This window comes from Pygocentrus nattereri, chromosome 16 (assembly GCF_015220715.1).
Source record: "Pygocentrus nattereri isolate fPygNat1 chromosome 16, fPygNat1.pri, whole genome shotgun sequence".
NCBI lineage: Eukaryota > Metazoa > Chordata > Actinopteri > Characiformes > Serrasalmidae > Pygocentrus > Pygocentrus nattereri.
In genome coordinates, this window is record NC_051226.1 from 26,492,010 (window position 1) to 26,516,791 (window position 24,782).

The window sequence follows — 24,782 nt, forward strand, 5'->3', positions numbered from 1 at the left end:
GGTTGGTAGCAACTAGTGATGTTTAGCTGGCAGTCTGACGTGGTGGATTTTATGGGCACAGATTTATGATTTGTTGAAGCAACAATCACAGGTCTTCTAAAGCGCTATGCTTTCTTCGTATGTTTATGCCAGTTAGAGTCCAGTTCGTTCAGCTTTAGTTGGCTCTAGTTACCACTGCAACACTCCATGCTTGCTCTCCCAGAAACTCAGAGACAATTCCACCACAATGTTTGGCCTTAACTTTGAAACACAGTGCTTACGTGGGGGGTTGGGTGGGAATGGGGCCCATATTACAAAACAAGCCATGACAGCTTTCAGTAAACCAAAAAGTTGTATGGTGTGGAGCTTTGATGGTCATCACTTCCCACACATCTCATTAAGTGTCAACTTTCTTTTATATTCCATTAGCAACTAGACATTTGCCCTTCTCAGGCAATGCACAGGCCAGCTCATATTGATCCCGAAAGCAACATCTCACCCAACCATGATATAAATCCATCGCACGCCTGGTTTAGTGGCTCATTACCATTCATTTATTCAGGAGAGAAAGGCAATCACAGCTAGTCTCAGAACTTGTTTGAATATTATGCACATGGTCAGCATTCCTAAACGCTCCCCACCTGCTATGTTACTATAGATAAATAAAGTAATGAAACTTCAGGAGTTCAGGTTTTTTGGATTTATCAGTCCCCCGACAGTTCTCTAAAGATTCCATTCTTATTCTACTATAATTGATGCATTTTTCGCAAGTCTTCTTGCTTTAGACTGTACAGAAATGAAATGTAAACCAATGCGTCATACAAGTCAAGAGCTCAGCCATGCATTGTAGTAAGCAACATTAAAGTCTAAATATTCAGGTGTCTCGCCATAAGTACATGAGAGACATCATACATCATCTTTATGCCCCTTGAAACATCCAGCAGTTAAAACTTAAATCACTGTTTTGAGAATATCTCTACCAGCAATCACAAAGGCCAAAATGAAAATGCTCAGCAAAAGAACTTTAAAACATCCATTTATTGAAGTCTATTCTTCACAGAAATTGCATCTAAAAAGGTACATTTGTAAAAGACTGATGGTCTGCTTCCATACTGCTAAAAGTCCATAAAAGGCTCTATGATCAGTCCCACTAATTAAATCAGTAGTGCATAAGCAACCATTATTTGCCACAGTACGACACTGGTGGCCAGAACCTTAACTTTTACAGAATTATAAAAGAAAGACACTGACAAAGTGAAAGACAAATAAAAAGACACAAAACAGACATAAAAAAGGACAGTTAGCAGGCTTGGTTACCCGTCTCTGCTACCTCAGGATTCCTCACGAACAGGAGTACAGCCAGAGAAAAAGCTGTTCTTGAAATTGTTCAGTCCTCGTTTGTTCTTCCTCAGAAAGCTTGGCATGCTTGTCTCTTCAAACTCCTCACTATCACTGTCAATATCAGCAGGGACTGGTTTCTTTTCAAGCTTTAAAACTGAGGATAGTTGGCCCATGTCTCCAATTTCCTAATAACAATAACAAAGGGAAGCAAAACAAACAAGTGTCATTACGGTCGATTTGTAGTGTGGCCATCACTGTGTGTTCCCTCTGACCAACAACAGATTTATAACAAAGGGAGGAGGAGGAAGAGGGAAAAGTCTTACGTTTTTAGTTGGCGGAACGCAAGGAGGCCTGAAGAAGGTGGCATCTCGAGGGCTTACAGCTGTGGGGTCTTCCGGAATAGAAACAGAGTCTTTGGACGCATTTATTTCAGTCATATCCTGAAATGACAAAAAAAGGGTGAAGGGGAGGAAAAAAAAAAAAAAAACAAACAAAAAAACAACACAACTGATTATGTAAGGCCTTTGGGTAGCAACACTGAATCTCGAAATATGAATATAGAACCCCCATTCCTTCTCACCACATTAGCACGGTTCTCCATGTTGCGGCACTTCTCGTGGTCACAAAGACAGTTCTCACCACAGGTCAGTCTTCCCTTCCGACAGCGGCACAATTTATTGACACATCGGCCCTTACATGCACACTAGAGATGACACAAATAGAAAGGCATGTTGAATGACCTGATGTGGCTGTTGACAGAAAAACTTTAGTTTGAAGCAGAACATTAATCTTTAATAAAGGAGTGTTGTTTTAATTAACCACAACAGCATACATTTTTAAAACAATTCCAGTGTAGGCAGGTAAAGGGTGTGCCTTGAATCGAGGGAGAGAGTAGGGGGGGGAGACTTTCAGCTCCTAAAGTCAATATTTTTCTCCAAAATCAATGACAATGTCTCACCCCAGTCATCTTAGACTTCCTGGGGCCTCGTCGGTTTTTCTCTTTCTTTTCTGGGAGCCACTCTTCCTCCTCCTTCTCTGACTCGGATGGGGACACCAGCTCATCTAGGTCAATGATGGGCTCCTGCAAAGGGGCTCGGGCTGTGGAGTAGCTTTTGGCCTTGGGCTTGGAGAAGACATACAGTGAAAATTATACAAATGGTATTCGGTACACAAGAATGTGTTCACCTTGACCATTTTTTTTAAACTTACAAACTCAGCCTGAATTGTATGTAATAAAAAGACAAATTTTCCCTGCAATCTTTCACCAAAATGTAATGACTTGCCACTTTTAAACTATCTTCTGATTATATCACTGTGCACCACCAGGAAACTCTATCATTAACCAATGAAATATTTATCAAAGCCTTCATGAAATGAATCAGGTGTGTTTAATGCAGAGCTGTGGCACGAAAGTAACCCAGTTTGCCACCCTTGGTCTAATGTCAATAGTGACACTAATACATACTTATAACTAATTGTGTAAGTACAGCACACCTGAGAAACACTAATTCTGAATGATGTGTAACAACATTTAGTTTTCAAAGAATAGTCCCTTGCATGACCTACTGGTCTCACCTGGGCCTCCTCAAACTCCCATATGGTCTAACGCTCCTTAACCACATGTTCTTATATTTGTAACATCTTTATTTCCAAGCAACATCAACACTGGATATGAAGCATAAGTGAGGAACTTTGCATTAATATTTCCCTATAAGCTATTAACAGAGAAAATATAGAAATGTATGAAGACACATGATCTCAAAGACAAGAAGTCTGGAATTAAATTTGCACTATTTAAAAATCTCTGGTAAAAATATGCAATTTTTTTGCAATATGCCAAAAGTCAGTTGTGCAAGCATGCTGAAACAGAACTGTCAAAACTTGGTGAAGGACAAGTTCTCCAACTAAATTATAATTAAATTGTAAGTTGTAAAATTATCTACTGCTGTCAACATAGCTCCATTGGTATGCTGATTTTGTGTTTGAGACCAAAACATCAAACCAGACTTTCTTTTTGAGGCAGCGCGCGTGATGTTAATAGAAACACGCGTGGATTGATAAATTCTTGCAAGACCTGACCCCACACCTCTGTCTTAAATTATTATTTCAAGCGTTACAACACCCTTGCAGGCCAAACACGGCAGACTTTAGCACACCGCCTCAGTAAACACACCTGTTAATTACCTAACAGCTAATTAGTGAGCCCTTCATTCAATTCAGAGTGTGAGATGAGGATCAACGCTGATCTATGCAGCATTTTGGCCCAGAAGGTCCCCAGTTTGACATCCCTGCTTTCCAGAGTGACACAGCAGCACGTTGACACTATTACAGCCTATTTTTCTCTTGCTTCAATAAAGCTACTTTAAAATTTTAACAAACAGTTCAGATTTTAGTAAAAGACATATCAAAGTGATGGTGCATCTGAATTACAAAAATGCAAAATCTTTCCTCTGTGTGATTCAGTGCCTCCTGTTGTTGATCTAAATGTCATTATCTTTCCTGTCTGACAGAGAAATGAGTGAACTGCATTTTTAAGTCTTGGAAGAAGACAAGATGACTGGATTCTATTAACATTCGCAGGAGGGATTCAAACAGCAATCATAAAACAACCACAGTAAAGCATTAACACAGTCCCAAAACGTAACACTTTAGCAGGCCAGATAAACATCTACATACATAAACATGTACATACTTAGGGTCTAGGACAGACATACTGGGTTAGTCAACTATACACAACAGCTGTGTATCTTGCCAACCTGTGGAAATTTTTCGAACACAGTCGTCCTCATAAATGGGTAGCTCTCAAAGAGACGTGAAACACTAAATTGAAGACTCACCTTAGGAGGAATGTATTCAAATGATGTGTCAGGAGATTCAGACACAGCTGGAACTACTTTCTTAGCGCTAGTCAGCTGAGCCAGAAGTAATTTCTGTTGATATAAAGTCAAAACAAAACAACCCCTATTAAATCCTGAAGCAGTGGTTAGTGCCTGGTAAATGACATTTGTGAACCATAAAGAAACCAAATGTTTTCCATCTGAATTTGCTTTATGCCAGATTTCACCTGCTTGTATTGTTCATTCTCTTCCATGAGTTTCTGATTTTGTTCAGTGAGCTCCCGCATCTTATCAATCTCTTCTTCCTGTTTAAAAAAGGCATTTTTAGTCATTCTAAATGTTCTATATTTCACTATATCTAAGACACCACAGCACATTAGCCCAGGAACTGATCAGGTTATGAGGGGGTTTGCGAGAGCCAGAGGCCATCATCCTACCTGGAATTTCAAGCGTTGTAACAGCTCTCTCTCCCTTTTAGACATCTCCTGCTCATTCTTTTCTTGCTCCTCTGCTACAGGCTTGTTCTGGAGCTGGCTGAGGAGATACAGCACCTAGAGGGAGGCAGCACCGAAGAAAATCACTAGAAATACACACCCCTAAACTTCAAATAAACACTGAAAAATTTGAAAGAGTTGAGGAAAAGTAATTTATCTCCAAGGTAAGCTGGATTCCCCCCTTGCTGTGAGGCGACAGTGCTACCCACCGCGCTACCCACCGCCCCCCCCCCCCCCTTACATTAACCCTTCCAATTATGTAACTACGTTGCTTTTTTTATTTTTTTAAAGTAACCTCATAAGACTCCTATCAGCAACACCTAGAGGTCAAGTAGTTAAGAAGTAAACAAGAGGTTTCTGCAATGCTAGAATGTGTAAAAGCTCACCTTCTCCTGGTGTCTCTGCTCCATTTCCACCAGATGGCTCTGATGCTCCATTTCCATGGTGGACATGAGCTTCCTCTCATCACACAGCACCTTCTGAAGGTCCATGTGGTTGGCTCGCTCCTGCTTCAGTTCACTCTCCAGCTTGGCATTTGCTGTTTTGGCAGTTACAACCTGCATTGCATATACTTTGTTAAACCAGTGTTTAGAATACCAGAATAAAACAAACAGCACCACTATAGAACAGGAATTTAGAGAGAGAGAGAGAGAGAGAGAGAGAGAGAGAGAGAGAGAGAGAGAGAGAGAGAGAGAGAGAGAGAGAGACAACATTTGAAGGCTGCAATTCATAAGTGTGGATGTCTTTATTTTTAGACGTTTAAGAAACCTATATTTATAACTTAACAGTGGCCTATTACACCGGGACAACGTTTCAATTTCAATAAAACACAAATTATTAACCTTCTTAAAACAAATATTCATGTAAAATTGTAGAAACATACAGATGAACCTAAGGCCTGAGACCTGGCCATGAGACTGTCTAATGCAGCTGACCAAGTGAGACCACACCGCAGGCAGAGTAAGAGGAAACTGAGGCATAGGAAGTGATCTCTTGCCCATGCTAGGCTAAAGGCCAATCCCAGTCATTGCTTAATAGAAAAATCTCTAAGAAATACTCCTTACTCTGCTATTCTGCTAAACATTAGTGTCTGGTGCGGTACGCGTGCTGCGTTCTGTGCTTATTTGCGGAGCTGGAATAAAAGGGTTCTGATAAAGCTCATACCTTAGAAAGAAATTAAACTTGCATACCACTTACTACCACATACAAACCTAACAACTTGTAATAATATAATGACGGATCAGGTCGGTTCTCACCTCAGACATGAGGACTTTCAAAGCGCTTTTTGCCTCTACAATGGTGGCAATTGAGTCCCAGCGCTGTTTCATGCGTCCCTCATTATCAGCATCCAGAACTTTCTGCTGCAGGTCAGCTATCTGAGCACTCCTGGGTAGGAGAGAGTGAGAGAGAGGGAGGAGCCAAATTAAAACCAAAAATGTAGTATAGAACCTCTCCCAAATCACTGTAACAGGAGAGCAAAAGCCAAGAAAGTTAGTATAAGCTTTAGTTTAACAGGTGCTAGTTTACACATGTGGCTGACCTGAGTCCCATCTCAGTCTCCAGATTCTCCACTTGTTTACTGATGGAAGCCTCCAGATCCCCCTTGCCTTCCAGCTCCGAGATGGTGAGGGTACGTCGCTTTAGGATGTAGCAAAACAAAAATCAGGTCGCACACCAAATTTCATATGTGATGGATAAGAAATCAAAACCATGTGAGCCACAGTGGATATGAAGCAAATCACATTGCAGAAATTGTACCACCACAATCAGTAGAGACTGTGCCACAACAAACAGTAGCACTGCAAAAAAACAATAGTATTTGATTATTAATGTGAAGTAATTAACTTAATTGTGGCCTGTAAACATGAGGTGCAACAAAATTGACATTTTTCATAATTTGGAGCTAGAGAAAGTAATAAGCAATGGCTGAAAACAAAAGTGATAAAGTATGCATCTCAACAGTTATCATTTAAGCTATTCAACATTTTAACATGCTAGTCTACTGGACAAGCTATATGAAAACAGGTCTCAGGAAGAGTAGATGGCATCTTCACCCCCCCTCCCCCAACAGCTCACATAAGGACAACACTAAGTGAATTGCTGCCCTCTAGAGGTTAAGTTGTTAACTTACACTACTTATCTGAAACGTTACTACTTTACTGTGGACGTCCTCAACAACGTTAAATAACTGTTGCACGTCGGCATTCATTCTCTATTGTATTCACATAAAGCAAATTAAAAGAGATCCCTATAAAAGCTAGCATTACAGTGCATAGGAGAGAGAACTAACAGGCAGGTTCTTAAACCTCTCACTCTGAAACGGACTACTGGTGTGCAAGCTAACAGTTTTTAAGCTGTTTAAAGGTGAATTAGTTGCTCAATTTTTTTCAACAACAGCAGTTATCGCCTTCTACACATCACCATCCGGATACTTGCCTATATTCGATTATGTTACTGCGCTGCCCTTTCAAAAAGGCCTAAAACAAAGGCTTAAAAAAAACAACAAAAACAAACAAAAAAAAAAAACAGCACGATGTAAATAGGTGTGGCTACAGATGCAGTAATTTGATCTGCCTTTAGGTTTTTTTGGATGGTTGGATCCATGTGCAAAGGACTATGAGTGAAAAATCTTCTCAGCATAAAGGCTGCATTTCTCAGCTAAATCTACAGGATCCTTCTGAACAATGACACAGCAGTCTTGAAATGCAGCCCATCTAGAGCAGTCTAGCTTTCAGTATACAGTTACTGTTTCTGGTCTACTAATGGACCAATAAGGTACCTCATGGGCAAATATATATACATTAAAACAAACAAAAAAAATAAAAACGTCTGAGCCGACAGTTGGCAGATGGGTGCGTTTACCCGGACTTTAGCTGCAGGTCGCTCTCCAGACTCCATCTGTTGGCGGAGTTGTGAAATCTCCTGAGCCAGGATCTTCCTATCCTCAAGCAGGTCCTGCAGATGCCGACGGGCCTCCTCTGTACTGACCAGAACTTCCACTTCATTCAGCAGCCACGCCTAACAGAAGTTTGAACTTTAATGTGCATTCTGAAGTTATATGCATGAAACACACTTAAGAATATTAGACACCAACATGAAATTCTAGATCCAACTATACCAACATGCTCGAGTTTAATTTTGCACTCAGTAACATCAAGCATACATACGTTTAGACGTTTGGCATACCTTAACTCTGCTTGCCACACCCTCCATGCCACGGTTTTGGACATCTTTACGCTTTTCAGCTACCTCACTTCTCTTCTGCAGAGCGTCTTTCAGGCGCTTGTTGGCTGCAGCAGCCTGTGAACATAAAAATTAATTGATCAGCTCAAAGAACCAGCTCAACAGTTTCCAGTCAATAAGGGTCTTTTCAAGGACTGTACAGTTTACTTTGTTTCTGAAATTTAATTTTCCTGAACAACTGTAGTTTTAAGTAAGTTTAAATGTTAACCTCATTAGTCACCTAAAGGCTGTATATGTTAAGAAAACTCAAAGTCCCATTGAAATGAAGTTACCTCCTCAGTCTTGCGGCGTAACACATTTGCTTGTTTCTGGAAATCTCTTTCCAGCTTCAGCATCTCATATTGTCGCTTACGATCCTGCCAAGAGACAGAAAAATCTGGATTAGACCTTTGATACAAAGACTCAAAAAATTTACATTCCAGACAAACTTTCTGGTCTGCCTGAAACAATCATGCAAAATCCAAACAAAAAAAACAAAAACTGCTACTTTGGCTGCTGTTTAAAAATTTCCACCTTCTCTTTGAGCTGCATGACTTCTTTATCCTTCTTCTGCTTCCACAGACGGAACTTCTCAGAGTCCTCCTTCATCTGCCTCATAAGCTGCACCCGCTGGGCCTTCATTGCCTACACATTTGCAAAAGCACACCATATTACTGTGTTTACCCAGAAGAAGAGGGGGAAAAAAAAGACTAAAGTCTGGCACTGCAGTAATTGTCAGTGCTAAAAGGACCTGAACATAACAGCCATGGATAGTCAGCTATTAAAGGACTTAAGCAATTCAAGTAAAGCATGGCTTGTTCATCAATATATGTATTGTAGAAAATTATGCATGGCCTTGTTACTGTGTGGGCTGCTAAACCGCAAACATACCTGAATCTCCTGGTTGAGCTTGGCTACGCTCCGTAGTGAGGACTCCTTGAGCTTGAGCAGCTTGGACTGATCCTGCAACTTCTTCTTCAGATCTGTAATCTGCCCCTCTAGCTCCTGCAACCTTTTCCTGCGTTGCTCACTCAATCTGCATAGAAACACACCAACGTGGAAGGGGGGGGTAAAAGTGAGGGACAGGAAAAAAAAAAAAAAAAAAAAAAATCATTGCACAAGCTAACCTGCAGTTTAGGTTTTAAATGCTTGAAGGAGCTTACTTTGCCTGATTCGTATCTTTCTTAGCAGAGTGCAGCGCCAGAATCAAATCTTCCTTCTCTTTTTGCAAGGATCCAACTGCAGCCTGCAGGCTTTTTATGTTTTCCTAGGGGCGTGAGGATGTATACTTTTAGGCAACAGCACCAACATATTACAGTGATGAGATTTGAAAACAGACCCATTCCTACAACAGGAACAGTGCTACAACAGGATGGGTACTGGAAACAGACATCTGAAGTTGTGTGTGTATATGTATGTATGTATGCATGCATGCATGCGTCTGTCTATCTCAGTTTTCATGCAATCTGTTAAACTGCGTTTCCCAGCATTGAGTTCCAGACAAGTGCGGACTCCGCTCATCTTCTCAGGAGAGCTTTAAAGTTTTTATTTTTCTTTCTTTCTTCTCCAAGTTGTTGTTTGGAGACTTAAAATACCAAGTATACTGGCCCATACTGCAACATATGCTTTAAGCAGTTTGCTTGTGCGAATGTGCAAGCCTATAGTTGCTGTTAGGGTAAAGTTAACCAGATGGCGAAGTAGCAAAAGACTGTATCCTAGCCCCGAGCATACAAGCCTCTGAGTGAAGACTTCCAAGTAAGTCAAAAAGACTGTTAAAGAAAGCTGAAACCAAGGTAATGAGTTGAGACTGATCTGATGTTACGCATTTTACATGCTGAGTTTCAAAAACCTTTGTGAAACGCTTTGCCCCGCAAGTTCGGTCTGTGTGCTTCAGTGGAGTTGCATATTTATAGGGTTAACCGTGAGGAGCGCTGCTCCAGCCAATGCATTTGTGTTTTGTGAATCGAGAAGATACGTGAATTCTCTGTGCTGCTGCCAGGGATGCCGCGCCGTTGCTTCGTGGCACTGAGTATCAACTCCTTTGAATCAATGTTTCACTTAACGCTACGTCTGGAATCTACAAATGTGCACTAAAGAAACGGGCCCAAAAAGTAGTCAAATGAGTAGCGCTGGTGAACTATTCTAATAATTTTAGATTTGCACACTCTGGAGTTAGACTTTGAGATAAAGTATTGCATTTGTTTGTGAAATGTGTAACTGTTTTGCTCTTTTTACACAGTTAAGTGTTCTCAGACAAATTCACTGCCATTTGAGGTATAGGCAAGCTCAGGTTTGTGTTAATCCCTTTTTTTTTCAAATTCTTGTGTACCAATTATCGATTCGTTTTTCCTTTAATGTGTAAAGTCCACGTAAATCATTTAAATTCTTTTATATATATTTTTCATTTTTTTCTCAATTGTAAGGTTACTTTAAATAATGTGGATATTTCAGTTTCTTTTCTTTGGTAACATGTTATTGATACTTCTTTATTTCATTTTTACTCAAAGATCTTGGGTGTTCAAAATAAATGGTCTCATTTTTTAGTTTTCCTGAAGTGTTGGCTTCACTGAGTACAACCCTGATAGGTTTTCAGGAGAGTAATTAAAACTTAAAATAAACATTAGACATTTTCGGAGGCACCGCACTAATAACAATTGTGTAAAATTTGTTGTCTAAAGCTTCCCCAACCCCCGCCCGAGTGTGACTGTGGCCTTTCAAGTACTAAACAGCATTGTAATTTAAACTGTTTTGGGGATGTATGGGGCAGCTTTTAGACTCATTACAGCAGGCAGCCCTTTTGATAATGGATAAAATTGCTGCTTAAATTTGACGTTGACAACACACATCATCAGTCTCCCTACCTGATGTTCTGTTTGTATGGGTTCCAACTGACTGTCATTCTGGCACATTTTCTTGACAAAGGCCTCCTTCAGTGCAAGAACCTTATTGAGCTCAATCAGCTCTTTGGACAGCTGAGCTTGCCGCAGAGCATGCTGGGTAGTGTAAGCCTCAGGAGAATCTTTTTGTGCACCAGCACTGCTGGTCTGAAAGAGAAGTTAAAGTCTCAGATATAAAAATCATCATGCATACCATTTAATACTGTACCGACAGTATGAATCCCTGTACTGAAAGAATGCAACAGGTACCAGGGGTGAGCCACCAGAAGGACTGCCGTCTGTAGAGTTTCCTTCACCATCAACATCCAGAGATGTAGAACTGCCTGATGCCATGGCATCTATGGTGGCTGCAATCCCTGCACTCTCATTCTACAAAGAAAAATTGATGTGAGGAACCTATGACAACTTCAAAAGGTAAAAATCTTAGCATACTCCCACTAAATACAAACCGTCAAGAAACAAGATACGATTTACGGAGCTTATAAGCCACAAGGCAAAAATATGTGGACACCCTTTCTAATTAGAGGGGTTCTGGCAGTTTTAACCACTCACTGCTAACAGATTCTTGAAATCAAGCATATAGCTGCGTGATCACCGTAAACAAGGATTAGTAATAGATCGGGTCATTAGTACTTAGTCTGCTACCTCAAGTTCTTTGTTGTATATTGTTAACTGTTTATTGTAGTTAAATTTAACATGCTAAACAGCTTTAAAAGTTATGCTTGGATCTATTTTTTTGGACACATTTTTGTTAAAAACGTATTTGGTTCCCCAGTGGTACAAACAGATGCCATGGAACCAGCCTACTGTACCGTCTGGTGGAATAGGGATATTGGTCTGTTATTATTTCGTGGTTTGAACTGGACCCCTTAGTTCCAGTGAAGGGAAATTGGGCAGTCATAAGCTGGAGGTTAGGGAAGTGGCCCTGTGATCAGAAGGTTGCCGGTTCGATCCCCAGTGCCGACAGTCCATGACTGAGGTGTCCTTGAGCAAGACACCTGATCACCAATTGCTCCCCGGGCACCGTGGATAGGGCTGCCCACCATTCTGGGCAAGTGTGCTCACTGCCCCCTAGTGTGTGTGTGTATTCACTAGTGTGTATGTGGTGTTTCACTTCACGGATGGGTTAAATGCGGAGGTGGAATTTCTCCGTTTGTGGGATTAAAAAAAGTATTACTTAACTTAAAATCAATGCTACAGCACACAAAGGGGTTTCAGAGAACTGTGCCTTCAGGTTCACGGCAACAGACTGGGGAAGACCATTTGCTGTTTCAACAAGATCGTTTCAGTGAGCTCCATACCAAAAAAAGAAGGCTGGATAAGTTTCGTGCAGAATAATCTGGCTGGCCTGTACAGGGCACTGACCTCAACCTCATCAAACTTTGGGATAACTGGAATGCAGACTGCAAGCCAGGCCTCATCATCCAACATCAGTGCCCCGAGACTGAACGAAAGCAAATCTCAGGTCATTTTCCAAGATCTAGTAGAAAAATTGCGCTGAACAGCAGAGGCTGTTACAGCAGCAAATAGGGGAATATCTATAATAATGCCCATGGTTTTGCAAGACACATGCATGTGATTGGGTTATTGGGAGTCCACACACTTTTGGCTTCAATGAATCTTTCACAAGAGAAGACAAAACAGATTCAAGCAAAGACAAGCAAAATATATGCAAAATATATGCATGCCATGTCCTTAACATTGCACATTTTTCAAGAGCTAGTGACCCTTACTTGTAACTCCAAGATGAGGTGCTGAAGGTTGCGGATAACCTCCACATTCTCCTTCAGCTCTTGATCTTCAAGGGTCTCCACCATCTTCTGTAGGTCCACTTTACACCTGAAAGAGACACATCCCTATCAATCATCTGGATTTTATATTCAATAAGTAGAAACACACCCTAACATGAGCAAAAGATGTCAAACTTACGCAGCATGCTGCTTCAGTTCCTCTAGTTTACTCTGAAGTTTCTCGTTGTTTTGCTCTGTCTAAAAGGAAGACAAACAGAAATCGATTTAGTCCACAATCAGAGAACAATGAAACCGATTACCTTCACAATCAGAAAACAATGGAATTCTATGAGTTTTCCATAATTTATCATGAAATAAGAAAAACAAGAAAAAAAAAGAAGCAGCAAGTTTGTCAGCTCAGTGTTGTTCGCCTTTGAAATGTACATCCATGAATTTGGGGGGCTGAGCTTCTGAAGGAGCACTGAAAGGCAGGGGAATGTATTTGTTTTGCTGTAGAGCTCAACAGTCGTTGTCAAGAATCATATACTGCACCTTTAAAGAAGTTTTCTTTGGCAAGACAAGTGACTTGTATTCTATTTGGATAGGATTAATTGTACATAATGAGAGGAGGGAATATATTTATTACGCTACTGATGTTTCAATGACTTTAGTCCTGTCCAAATACACGACAGTGCTGCACATTTTTTTGGGTTGTGTAAACAAATCTAACTAACCTCTCTTTAACTCCTCTTTAAACAAAACAGGAAAACACGAAATTACAAAAGCACCATTTACTATTCTGCAAATAATAAACAAAATACTAACAACTACTTATCAACAATGCAAGCACATTTTTGTGCACTGTAATTAAAGTAGTTACCATAATGATCCTTTCAAACATGAGGGCAGTCTGTCCTACAGCCTCACTGAGTTCTCGACTCAGTTTGTTGTTTTCCTCCTGCAGACTGCGGTTTCGCTCCAATATCTTAGACACGTTCTCAGCTGGCTCAGACCTTAAGCAAAAACAGGTTAACATCAGGGGCTTCATTCTGAAGGACCTTTAATGCTGAATATAGGCTTTATGGCTACGTTTACACAGCAGGTAATGTGGCTCAAATCTGATCTTTTCCTCATATATGAAAGGAGTCGTTTGTACGTCAGTGTGAACAGCCAAAAAAAAAAAAAAAAAAAAAAAAAAAAAAAAAAAAAAAAAAAAAAAAAGCACTGAATCTGACATTTTCAATTCCAATTTGAGACGCTTTCATATGTGGTACTGAAATTTGATACATATCGACCTGTGGCAATGCAACTCAGTCTGAACAGCCAAATTGAAAGGCCTGAAGAAGGCGCCCTGCTCGGCATCCCAGTCCAGGTATCTCAGTTCGCAGGGTGGTATGGCGATAACACAGCAAAATTGCCATGGAGACAACCTTGATCGGGCCCAGGCAGAGTCAACAATCAGCAGATCCAGGGAAGTGGAGGAGGATGAAGAGCGTCTCGCAGCAGTGTTCCTCTGGGGGAGATGTGATGTACCAGCCAAGGCCAAGGCCCGCGCTGATACGGGGAGGCGAAAGCAGATAAGGTGTTGCAGGCTTCGAGCGGGTAGCCGTAGTTTTTTACGGTAGCTCACCAAGTCCATTATGGTCACTCCAACGATCCATTTTCCTTTGCAAAGCCGCCAACTTCGGCCGTGGACAGCTGCCCCCATTCTGCGAATTTTTCGATACACCAGGGCTATGCCTAATCCAATCAGCAGAACACCTGTGATCATGGTTCCGAATAGGTAGACGTCCTCAATATCCTCCACGGAGAGAGCCGCCAGGCACACGACACGCCACCTCTCCCATGCGTCCATCATGTAGCCAGCTGCAAACGACATTCATGCGACTTTTACGTCAGTCCAACTCGACATTAGTCATAATTACGCGCTGCAGAGGCTCATAAACATATGAGCTGATGTTTCGGTACCAAAAAAAATTGAAGAAACCCATTGCAGCCGCTCCATGTTTGAAGGTTTTGAACAAAACGGCCGACCACAGCCGGAGGAGCCTGAGGTTGCAACATTTAAAGAATCTGAGGACACGAACCAAAGAAGTGGCCGTGACCGAATAATGTGCCCTTTTTACAGCGAACTCGAACTCACTGTGGGTGATGAGCCCAGCTGTCAACCATTGGAACTTCATAATCGCTCCTGTGTCCATAATCGTTCTCTGGCTGTCATGACTGTTTACCTCCAGACGAGCTGACTCTTTTGCACATGTAGGTCAGTTTAGGAGCTGATCTGTTCAGACTGATGTCGCATACAGATCACATTTAAAAGATAAATGTGAACAGCAAAACAGACAAAAAAATTAAATAAATCAAATTTGGTGATAAAATCAGATCCGGGCAACTTTTACCTGCTGTGCAAATGTAGCCTGTGTCTACAATACATATACAACTGTGTTTCTTAGAGAGGAATCAGCAAAACCGAGTCCTACCCTGAAAGAACAGGAGCTACTCCTCCACGGGCATGCAGCAACATCACTTGAAGCTCTTGGACCTGCCAAAAATAGCGGAGCATTTAGTTACCAATAACAAGTGACACTCATAGCACTGGTCCATTTGGTAATCACTGATACCTGCTGCTTAAGCCGTTTCATCTCAGCGGCCTGCGGATCTATGTTTAGAACAGGCTTGTTTTTTATTTTACGGGCACGGTCCGCATAGCGCAATGTGTTGATGGTCTCCTCAATGTTGGAATCAGCAGGACTGACACATGCGATCATTAAGGTGTGGCTATTTCCTCCCAAGGAGTCTGTAAAGGAGTAAAAAAGAGGAAATAAATATACAATTAGTTTAATTAGTTTTACTTCATCATAGGACAAGATTAACCATGATGTGTACTGTGATAAATCTCACAGAGAAGAAATGGTATATGTATCAATGGTATCAGGCCAATACCAGCAGAAAATCCTGGAATAGCACTCATTCAGATTGTGTGATATAAGCTGTGTATTTCTTCCTGCAAGGTAGTAGAATGTTTGAGTAGTCTGAGCATGACCGTCTACTTTCAAGTGCAAAATGAATTTTACAGCTTAGTAATGCAAAACATGAACTGATAAGTACCAGGTGATACTCAGTGTTTCAAGTATTGTTATCAGAAAGAACACATAGTATTGTGCTTTCATTTTCAGGATGTTTTTAATGCTCAGAATATGCTTACCCTGTAACAGACGAGTCAACTTGGAGTCTCTGTAAGGCACAAAGGTACCCTTCTTGCTCTCATCACCAAGGGCACTGATCACATTTCCCAGCGACAGCAGGCCTCTGTTGATACTGATACCTGGAAAGATAACAGAAGACAAAATAACGGGATCCGCAATAAACCACCTGGCTCAGCACCAAATTGCCCAAGACACTCTCACAGTGTGAAAAGTTTAGCAGTGTGATTTTCCAAGTCTGCAAGTTGTTGCAGACATCCCAACATCGACAGCATCTTTATAATTCTCAGTGATGAATCTTGTAGTAGTAGGAGAATAGCAGTAGCTAATAATTTTTCTCTCTTTTCTGCACAAACTTGTACAAAAAGAACTACAGCAAGTTTCTCAGGCACCAGTTTGCCTCTCCCAGTGAAACATCCATGCAGTGTCATCTGTGACCACTCATGGCTACATCAAACGGGGGCCGAGCTGATGAATGTAGTATAGTGATTCTTAGATTCTGAATGTTGCGTAGTGTCCACTAGGCATAATGTACTTGGCAAGGTAAATGACTCTCACCCTCTTTGAGCCGATCCCCTTCTGCCTTGGTTTTCTTCTGTCTCTCGGATCCAGCGAGATCGACCAAGTGCAGCTTGGAGACCACTGCATCACTCCTAAGAAAAACATGAACATGTTTTTTTTTTTTAAACATGAAGTCGTTTACTAATACTCTGGGTACACTTTTCAACGTTTTGCTTCATGTTCTTCAAATTGTCTTCCTTGTAGGATTTGCCAACTTTCTAACTATTGTTTGGAAGTGTATACGGAAATATTTTAAGCCAAAGGGGGTTGAAACCCCGGAATGATCAGAGTGCTGATGAATGCGGACATCATAACAAGGGGATTAAAGGAACAAACAATGACATTACTTCCAAAGCTGCACTTTTGTCAGTTGTACTTTGCTTTGTAGTTTATGCAAAGAAACATGGCAAGCTCTAAAAGATTTCTATTATTGTGTATTTATAGTATTACAGCAAATCAAAAACATGCTCATTTGTTAAAAAAAAAAAAATATATATAGACAGGGTTAATCAACCTTATCAAGACTAAGCACAGTAAGGGTCAGGAACCTTTTTGGCTGAGAGAGCCATGAACGCCACATATTTTTAAAATGTAATTCCGTGAGAGCCATACAATATGTTTAAAACTACATACAAGTAGTTCGACAAGGGGATCCCCTCTCCCCACTTCTTTTCAATATTGCATTAGAGCCTCTTGCAGTGGGAATACGGAAACATCCAGACATTCGTGGTATTAAAATGGGAGATCTGGAGGCTCTAGTCATTCTTTATGCAGATGATCTGCTTCTGTGCATCTCAGATCCTGTATCTTCTATCCCCTCTCTCCTGGAATATCTAAAACTATTTGGTCAGCTGTCAGGATACACAATTAACTGGAATAAAAGCGAATTGATGCCACTCTCTCAAAATTTTGATCCAAATCTTTTGGCCTCCTTTCCCTTTAAGGTGGCCAGGGAACATTTAACTTATCTTGGGCTTCAGATTTCCTGGGATCCAAAAACAATATTTAGGTTAAACTTTCAAGCTGCGTTAGAAAAGTTAAGAACAGACGTTGAAAGGTGGAAATTGCTCCCCTTGTCTTTGATTGGTAGAATAAATGCAGTTAAAATGATTACACTCCCAAGAATTTTATATATTTTTCAAAATCTTCCTATTTTCCTCCCAAACTCTTTTTTTCAACAACTGGATGCAATTGTCTCATCCTTTGTCTGGGCTCAGAAGACCCCACGTATTTCCAAAATGCATCTACAGAAAGCTTCAGTCGATGGTGGACTAGGCCTGCCCAACTTTAAACACTATTACTGGGCTGCAAACGCCAGAGCAATTTCCTTTTGGCAACTGGGATCACGTGAGGGACTCATTTTGAATTCTACACCACTGTGGGTTAAATATGAGGCCGGATCAGTTACAAAGACATCCTTACCGGTCTTTCTGTTTTCTAAGGTGTCACCTAGCAATACTTTAATAAATAACAATTTCATTATTAAAAACTCACTTAAGATCTTAAACCAGATCAAACGCTTCACTAATGCACCACTAACTTCAGTCTATACCCCAATTATGTGTAACCATTTCTTTCTACCTGCTAAGATGGATAAAGCCTTTTCTGTTTTCGAAAGCAAAGGACTAAGAACTATAGAGGACTTGTATGTAGATGGGACCTTTATTTCATTTAATCAATTCAAAGATAAATTTAACCTTTCGCATATACATTTTTTCCGTTATTTACAGCTTCGGCATTACGTAAGACAAAATATTTCTCATTTTGAATCAAAGCCAAGCGATCACACATTATTTGGTTTTTTACACACAGACCCCACATCTAAACAATTGATTTCACATTTTATCACAGTTTTGAGATCTACTCCAGACACAACTAAATTTAGAGAGGCCTGGGCGAGAGAGATTGGTAGCGAAATTACAGAAGAGGTGTGGGTGGAGAGCCTGTCTCGGGTATTATGCTGCTCTGTAAATTCTCGATACAGGCTGATTCAGTTTAAAGTGCTTCACCGGCTGCATTACTCCAGGACCAAATTACATAAGATTTTTGAATCCATCTCACCTCTCTGTGAAAGATGCAAAATTGAGGAGGGCTCTTTGACTCATATGTTTATAACCTGCCCTGTGTTGCAGACCTTTTGGTCAAGAATTTTTGATTGGCTTTCCAAAATCCTTGAAATAAAATTAGACTTTGATCCCATAATCGTAATATGCGGGTGTTCTGCATTATCATCCACCTTCCCTTACAAGATACAACAGGTGGTGATGGCTGCTATGATTGTGGCCAAGAAGCTGCTCCTTTTAAATTGGAAATCGCCTTCAGCTCCATCGTTCAAACATTGGCTAGCTGAGATGCTCAATTTTGCCTCTATGGAGCATTTATGTAGCCGTCGACCAAGTGCACAGAAGTACATTAACCATATTTGGAATCCAATAATCAGTTATTTTAAGTAAATGTAAGACCACAAATGTAAGTAAATGTAAGAAAATGTAAGACCCTTTTTTTTTTTTTTTTTTTTTTTTCCTCTTTCTCTTCTTCAATGCTGCTATTGTACATGCTACTGTCACTGTTGTTGTTATTTTTACTATTATTATCATATCATTCTGTTGGTATTATTATTTTTATTTATTTATTTTTTTTAATGTGCTTGATAGGAGGGGGTTGGGTTAGATTGTCTGATATGTACACTCTTTTTGTTAGTTTGAACTGATTATACAACCAAAATAAGCTAAAATAAAGTATTCAAAAAAAAAAAAACTACATACAAGTAAATATGCGCATGTTATGTAAGACCAACACTTTTAAAGTACAATAAGTCTCTGAATTCTTTTTAATAACGTTGTTCTGCTGTTGCTAACCAATGATGAATAAAGTACTTCTTACCATTACTGTGACTTCTGGTGCTGCATGGTTTTGCTGATGGCTTTGTAGCCTGGTTGAGGTTAAGCTTCATGCAGGCGTTGAGACTTCCATCCGTTAAACGTGATCGTAGGTTAGTTTTAATGTTCTTTAGATGTGAGAAAGACCACTCACATGCATACGTAGAGTCAGACATTGTCAGTACGGCAATACTCACACGCTGCAGTGCGTGGTATGTGACGGGAAGCGCGTTCCAATCTACCATCGGTAGATTTTTTTCTTTAGCGAGCTCAATTCCAGTCACCTTGATGGGTCCAAACACGGAGTTGCTGCTGACTAGCTTGCACTCTGCACAGTAGCTCTTGACATGCTTTCTTCCTGCTGTCCCCTGCAGTATATTTCGATGCAAATGTAGTACAGCATGTGTCAAAGTGCTGCTTTATATTTCACCATTTCATTGATGCAATTTTATCATTGCATATTAGACACACTGCAGACCCTGCTCTCTCCACAAAGGCGAATTCCTTTGTCCATTCCTGCTGAAAAGTATGATACTCCTCATCTTTTTTTCTTTTAGCCATCTTCTTTGATAAAAGGGTTTCTGCAATTAGCTAGCTGACTACTTGATTAAAAGGAGGGAAGTTTATTCCTGACTTCACAACGACCCGTGTACGTTACGCATTATCCAATAATAATTTGGTGTTCTCCCGGAGGACAGCTGTGACTGGCTCCAGCCACCCGCAACCATGAACATGAGCGGTAGGAAATGAATGGATTGAAATAAATGAGAATGTTTTATACTTTTAACGTTATTAATTTTTTTATTAAAGATTTGTCTGCGAGCCAGATGCAGCCATCAAAAGAGCCACATCTGGCTCGTGAGCCATAGGTTCCCGACCCCTGAAGTACAGCATCTACCTGAAGTTATTCACTCACTTGTCACCTCCACGGCGCTGTTCCAGGTTAATTGTGAAGATGGCGTGGGAGCGGGATGAGGCTGCATTCATGGCTGTGGAGCCCACAGTACGGGCAGAGTTTCCCAGCTCCAGACAGCCCACCATCTCCTGAGCAGTGAGCACTTCCTTTTCTGTGAGACCTACAATCTGAAACACCAAAAAGGAATCTTACTTAATCTTATTCCATATCCATCTGGAGGTAATGTTTTTGGTCTGCTGAAATGCAAGTATGGCCCATACATTATATTCTAAAACAGTGCTACACCTTTCAACCAACAGCTATGTATTTTTTAGATTAATTCCTGAAGGTTGTCAGCAGTATCTGCTAGAGCCCAGCCTATACACTGTGTGGTTGATAATATTTGTCTATGTTGACAACCCTCATTTTTATGAATATTGATAAAGATTAAAAAAAAAAAAAAAAAAAAAAAAAAAAAAAAAAAAAAAAAAAAAAAAAACACCAAAAACACACACACACACACACACACACACACACACACACACACACACAACATCATTAACGTGCTGATAATTAGCAAATTTTCTGGTTGTGGAACCATTCGTGACAGGGCAACCTTAGATGGCTGTGCTATTAGGGAACCACCACCCCCTGTTTAAATATATCACACTTACCTGGTAAATCTAAACACAATGATGATTAAAATAGCAAACATACAACATTTAGCATGAAAATAACATGTTATAATACTAACCACCTTTTTAATAAAAGGAAATTATTTAAATATAAGTAACAACCAAATAAATCCACTAGAGCAATGTCAAAAATCCCCTAGCATAGAACATGAATCCTAAAATATAATTACAAAATTAGATCAACTGACATTGGTTTTTTGAATTGTTATCCCCTATCCCGGGATATTATCAGCCACAAATTTTAGGCCCTGGCAATTCCACTACTCACCTTGATGCCATCCTTTGGGTCCTCTCTGATGCTAATAACTGGTTTGTCCTTTGAAGTACAGAGAAGATCCAAAATCTCTTCATTGTAAATCTGGGTAACATAACCACATTGAAAAAGGCTTTGTTGATTACACAGTGCTTTAGTGACAAACCAGAGATAATTTGAAGGGTTTCACAAAAAGGTACCTCAAGATAAGAAACATTTATTATAAATTCACTGTCTGTCCTCTTGGTTTTCTCCTGAAAGATTCTCTTGATCACTCTAGGGATGACCCCAACGACAGGCTCATTCTCCTGCGCTGAAGTATAGGTGCCACCCATAGAGAAAGTCTTTCCAGAGCCTGTTTGGCCATAGGCCAGCACCGTGGCATTGTAACCTAGGGTGGTGAATCACATTCAACATTAGAAGATTATTTTTCCAACTAATAAAGAGGCTAAATCTACACCAGAATTCACACAAGCAAAGCCCAAGTAAAGTGCAAACAACCAACCATTTAATCAAGCCTGAATATGATTCAGTTCCAGCACACAGCTGCTCTTTTTTCTAATCATTTCAAATTTTCTTTAAAATGGCACAAACAGGTCCTTTTGTGGCATCCAAAATTGTACGCTGTTGGTTTCAAAAAGACCTAATTTTGATCATGACAGTAGTTGTTGCAATAGCAGCTCTGTAACTGCTCAAAAGGATAAACAAGTTAGGTGTGAGTTTTACAGCTCATAATGCTACACAAAGTGGACAGAGTTATCTGAATGGATCTCAGTGCAGCTTCCATCATGTGTCATGTTAGAAGAGGGAATAAAAAGAGTTGTGTTCGCATGGATACTTCCCGTGTGTACTGAAACATCGATTTCTGCCTCCATACAAAACAAAAAATGCTTTAACTTCTGTAATGTAAGCACTGCTTTAAAAATCATTTTGATCCAATTCTACTGGCAACCAGGAATAAATGTATCTGTGCACACCTTTGAAAAGCCCAGACAATAAAGGAGAGACAGCTGCGTTAAACACCTCCTCCTGCTCCGTTGTGGGATCGAATACATAGTCATACGTAAAGGCTTTATCATTGCCCACCACCACCTGGGGAGAGGAAAAAATTCAACACAAATAAACAGCAGCAGCAGAAGACAGCACAAAATAAAATAAAGAGGAAAATGGGAATCACAGGCTGATGATGATACTCCATATTTTTTCATGTACAACTGTCGATACTGATGTATAAACATAAAATGTTTATAGATACTGGGTAAGGCATCAAATATATGTTTGAAGCATCAGTCGAATCTACACATCTACCCAATGAGAATATTCTTAGCAGTTATTTGTCAATATCAACAGAATTCAGACCTCATTGTGCATCACTGACCTGCGGTTCCCCGGGAACAAAGGTGAGGCAGCACTGACACCCCTCATTGATTTCTTTGGGAACCAGTGGACGGCACCGAAGAGCAACCCTGACTGGAATGGCTTTGTCGTCCTCCTTCGTCATGCTTGAACCAGTGGAAGCAATCAAAGAGTTAAGAGCAACATCGGAGCGTGGAAATTCAACCAAGACCCGTACAACACTACTGCAGTGACCTAACGCTACATATTTGCAGCTATTTCTGAGACAGACTGTATTTATTTCAGTTTTTCATGAAGATGTGTATTAATATTAGAACAGAGTAACGTTAATATGTTAACTTCGTCGTGTCTTTTAGTTTATAGCAATCGGACCAATTCACTCTGTGCCCCGTGCTCATCCAGAGACAAGGGCGTTAGCGACATTAGTTTAGCTAGCTTATCTTAACTAGTGGTAACGACAACAGGAGCCTTGCGGTATCCTAGCACAAAGCCCGGCTGAATAACGGCCACATTTACTTACTGACATATTTAAACTTGCTAACTAAAAGCTACCGAGCTCACTAAAACTCACGCTCACCAATGACCTACAGGCAGCTGACGAGGCTGCCGTTGGCCACATATTCGCCAGCGTCTCGTTCGAATTGTTCCCGTTCCACCTTAAATGGATTTGACGGCTGCATCATTTAAGGTGGAACGGAAAAATACGAACAAGAAGCTGAGTTCGAAGACCGCTGTATGTATGTAGCTACGTTAGCCAGCTAGCTAACTTCCTAAACGATACCGCACGAAGTCCTCGACATACAGACTCGCCGGGAGAAATACATACACTACTACGCTGTTTTACATAAAGATATCACGTTAAGTTACGTGTGTAACAAGTCGCCCGAAGCTCGCAGCGCTGCCCGTTAGATGTTAGTTGACCTGTTCGCTGAAGCTAAGTTAGTGCAGCGTTACCTGATTGTAGGCGCAGCGGAGCGGCTCCACGCTTCTCAACAAACGTTTCTGATCTTCGGCGGTCCAGCGACACATAAAACAGTTTTCAGCAAAGATACAAATTCAGTTTCTTCAGTCTAAACAACAAAAAGACGCATTTTGCCTGTTGTCATCGAATGTAGTGACTCCACAGATAATACATCAGTTTTTCTCCCGTTCAGCGGTTTTCTCCTTTCTCTACCCGCCACTTTCAAATCTTCAGCTCCGCCTACCACCGCTGTCGTCGTCATCGTCTCCCCTCTGTCGCCCCCTGTCGGTGGACTCGACCAGAAACATGAGCAAAATAAGAGTTTCATACGAAAATGCTGCACGTGAATTTAGAGCAAAGAACTTTTTTGTGCGGCGACGGATTGATAAGAGATAAACTATGATTAAAAATATAAATTTTCAGTGCCCCTTACTGGCCAGATGTATAGTACAGAGTTTCGTACAGAGTATATAACACATTATTAAGTTTATTTAATATAACAGTGATGAGGGGAGCCATTTCTTGCTATAAGTTGTATAAGCAGTTGCTTAGATCCTTCAAGCCACGATGGGTCCGATGAGTCTTCATCTTCATCGGCAAGTCGGAAAATATCCTGTACTTACTTTTATTAAATTTTATGTATTTATATATTTATTTTTCCTGTTGGTCCTTGATTAAAAAGCCATTTTCTTTGAGCAAATAGTAAAAATTAGAAAATGTAAAATCACTGTTTAATAAGTGATAGTAACTTCCAGCACGACTGCAGTTCCAGTGCAGGATTTGGCTACAGAGGGGAAACTGCATAAGAAGGGTGCCCAAACAACAGGGAAGTCTGTGTAACTCCAGGCAAGCCACAACTATTATACACGCTTCCAGCAAGGACAGAGAGGGGGTGACTCAAGCAGCTCAACTGTCATGTTATCATTCAAATAAATACGTCTGCAAATAAAGAAAATTAATGTACTATAAATACTAGCATCTGATGTACAAACCATAAGCAATGTATGTTACGTAACCTATGAGAATAAAGCAATTTACAATGGGAAACTTTCCACTGACGTGCTTTTCTACCATGGTCCCTCGTCGTCATGTACTGGGTGACACAGAACCCCCTCCCGGTGTCCTCAGAGATGTTTACGGGTGTACCTGTGAATATGCGCCACGGTAGGACGTTCGATAAGGGGGCGCAGCTCGCCAGAACACCACCACACCCCGCCGTAGGTTTATGTAGTGGCATCAAATTGATGCGCAGTAGCTTTAGCTTTCATGTAGCAGCGCTAGTATTGAGGTCCTTTAACGACCTTGTAATTTGGAGGGTCCAGTGATATGTGGGAGAAGAATGTGCACAGGATGAAACGAATCGGGTTCTGGACATTTGTATGTAACACAGGGCGATAATTCCCATTCATTCTGGCCATAGAGAAATCAAGCTTAGACCTGGGGTTCCTTAAACACGAGAGGGAGTGCGTTTGATTTTAT

At 40.6% G+C, this 24,782-nt stretch overlaps 1 protein-coding gene across 1 annotated transcript; it reads right to left on the reverse strand.

Moving 5' to 3' along the window:
* Positions 1-998: 998 nt before the first annotated feature.
* kif4 (kinesin family member 4) lies at positions 999-23,528 on the reverse strand. The gene is made up of 31 exons (XM_017701159.2): positions 23,297-23,528; positions 22,365-22,488; positions 21,964-22,078; positions 21,187-21,377; positions 21,002-21,091; positions 20,060-20,226; positions 16,262-16,356; positions 15,706-15,825; positions 15,122-15,297; positions 14,981-15,042; positions 13,381-13,513; positions 12,700-12,758; positions 12,504-12,609; positions 11,020-11,139; positions 10,735-10,917; positions 9,037-9,140; positions 8,765-8,909; positions 8,408-8,518; positions 8,167-8,250; positions 7,838-7,951; positions 7,514-7,669; positions 6,192-6,289; positions 5,908-6,037; positions 5,038-5,208; positions 4,595-4,708; positions 4,385-4,462; positions 4,158-4,250; positions 2,279-2,443; positions 1,901-2,023; positions 1,644-1,760; positions 999-1,505 (listed from the first exon to the last, which is right to left on the reverse strand). Exons 2-31 carry the CDS (start codon positions 22,485-22,487, stop codon positions 1,311-1,313), a joined length of 3,738 nt encoding a protein of 1,245 aa, XP_017556648.1. The 5' UTR covers position 22,488; positions 23,297-23,528; the 3' UTR covers positions 999-1,310.
* Positions 23,529-24,782: the final 1,254 nt, after the last annotated feature.

Coding starts and splice junctions, on each gene's coding strand:
- kif4 (XM_017701159.2), bottom strand. CDS start 22,487: ATGACGAAGGAGGACGACAAAGCCATTCCAGTCAGGGTTGCTCTTCGG. Junction 9,141..10,734: donor CCATACAAACAGAACATCAG/GTAGGGAGACTG, acceptor TCACGCCCCTAG/GAAAACATAAAAAGCCTGCA. Junction 7,670..7,837: donor GTGTGGCAAGCAGAGTTAAG/GTATGCCAAACG, acceptor AACTTCTGTTAG/GCGTGGCTGCTGAATGAAGT.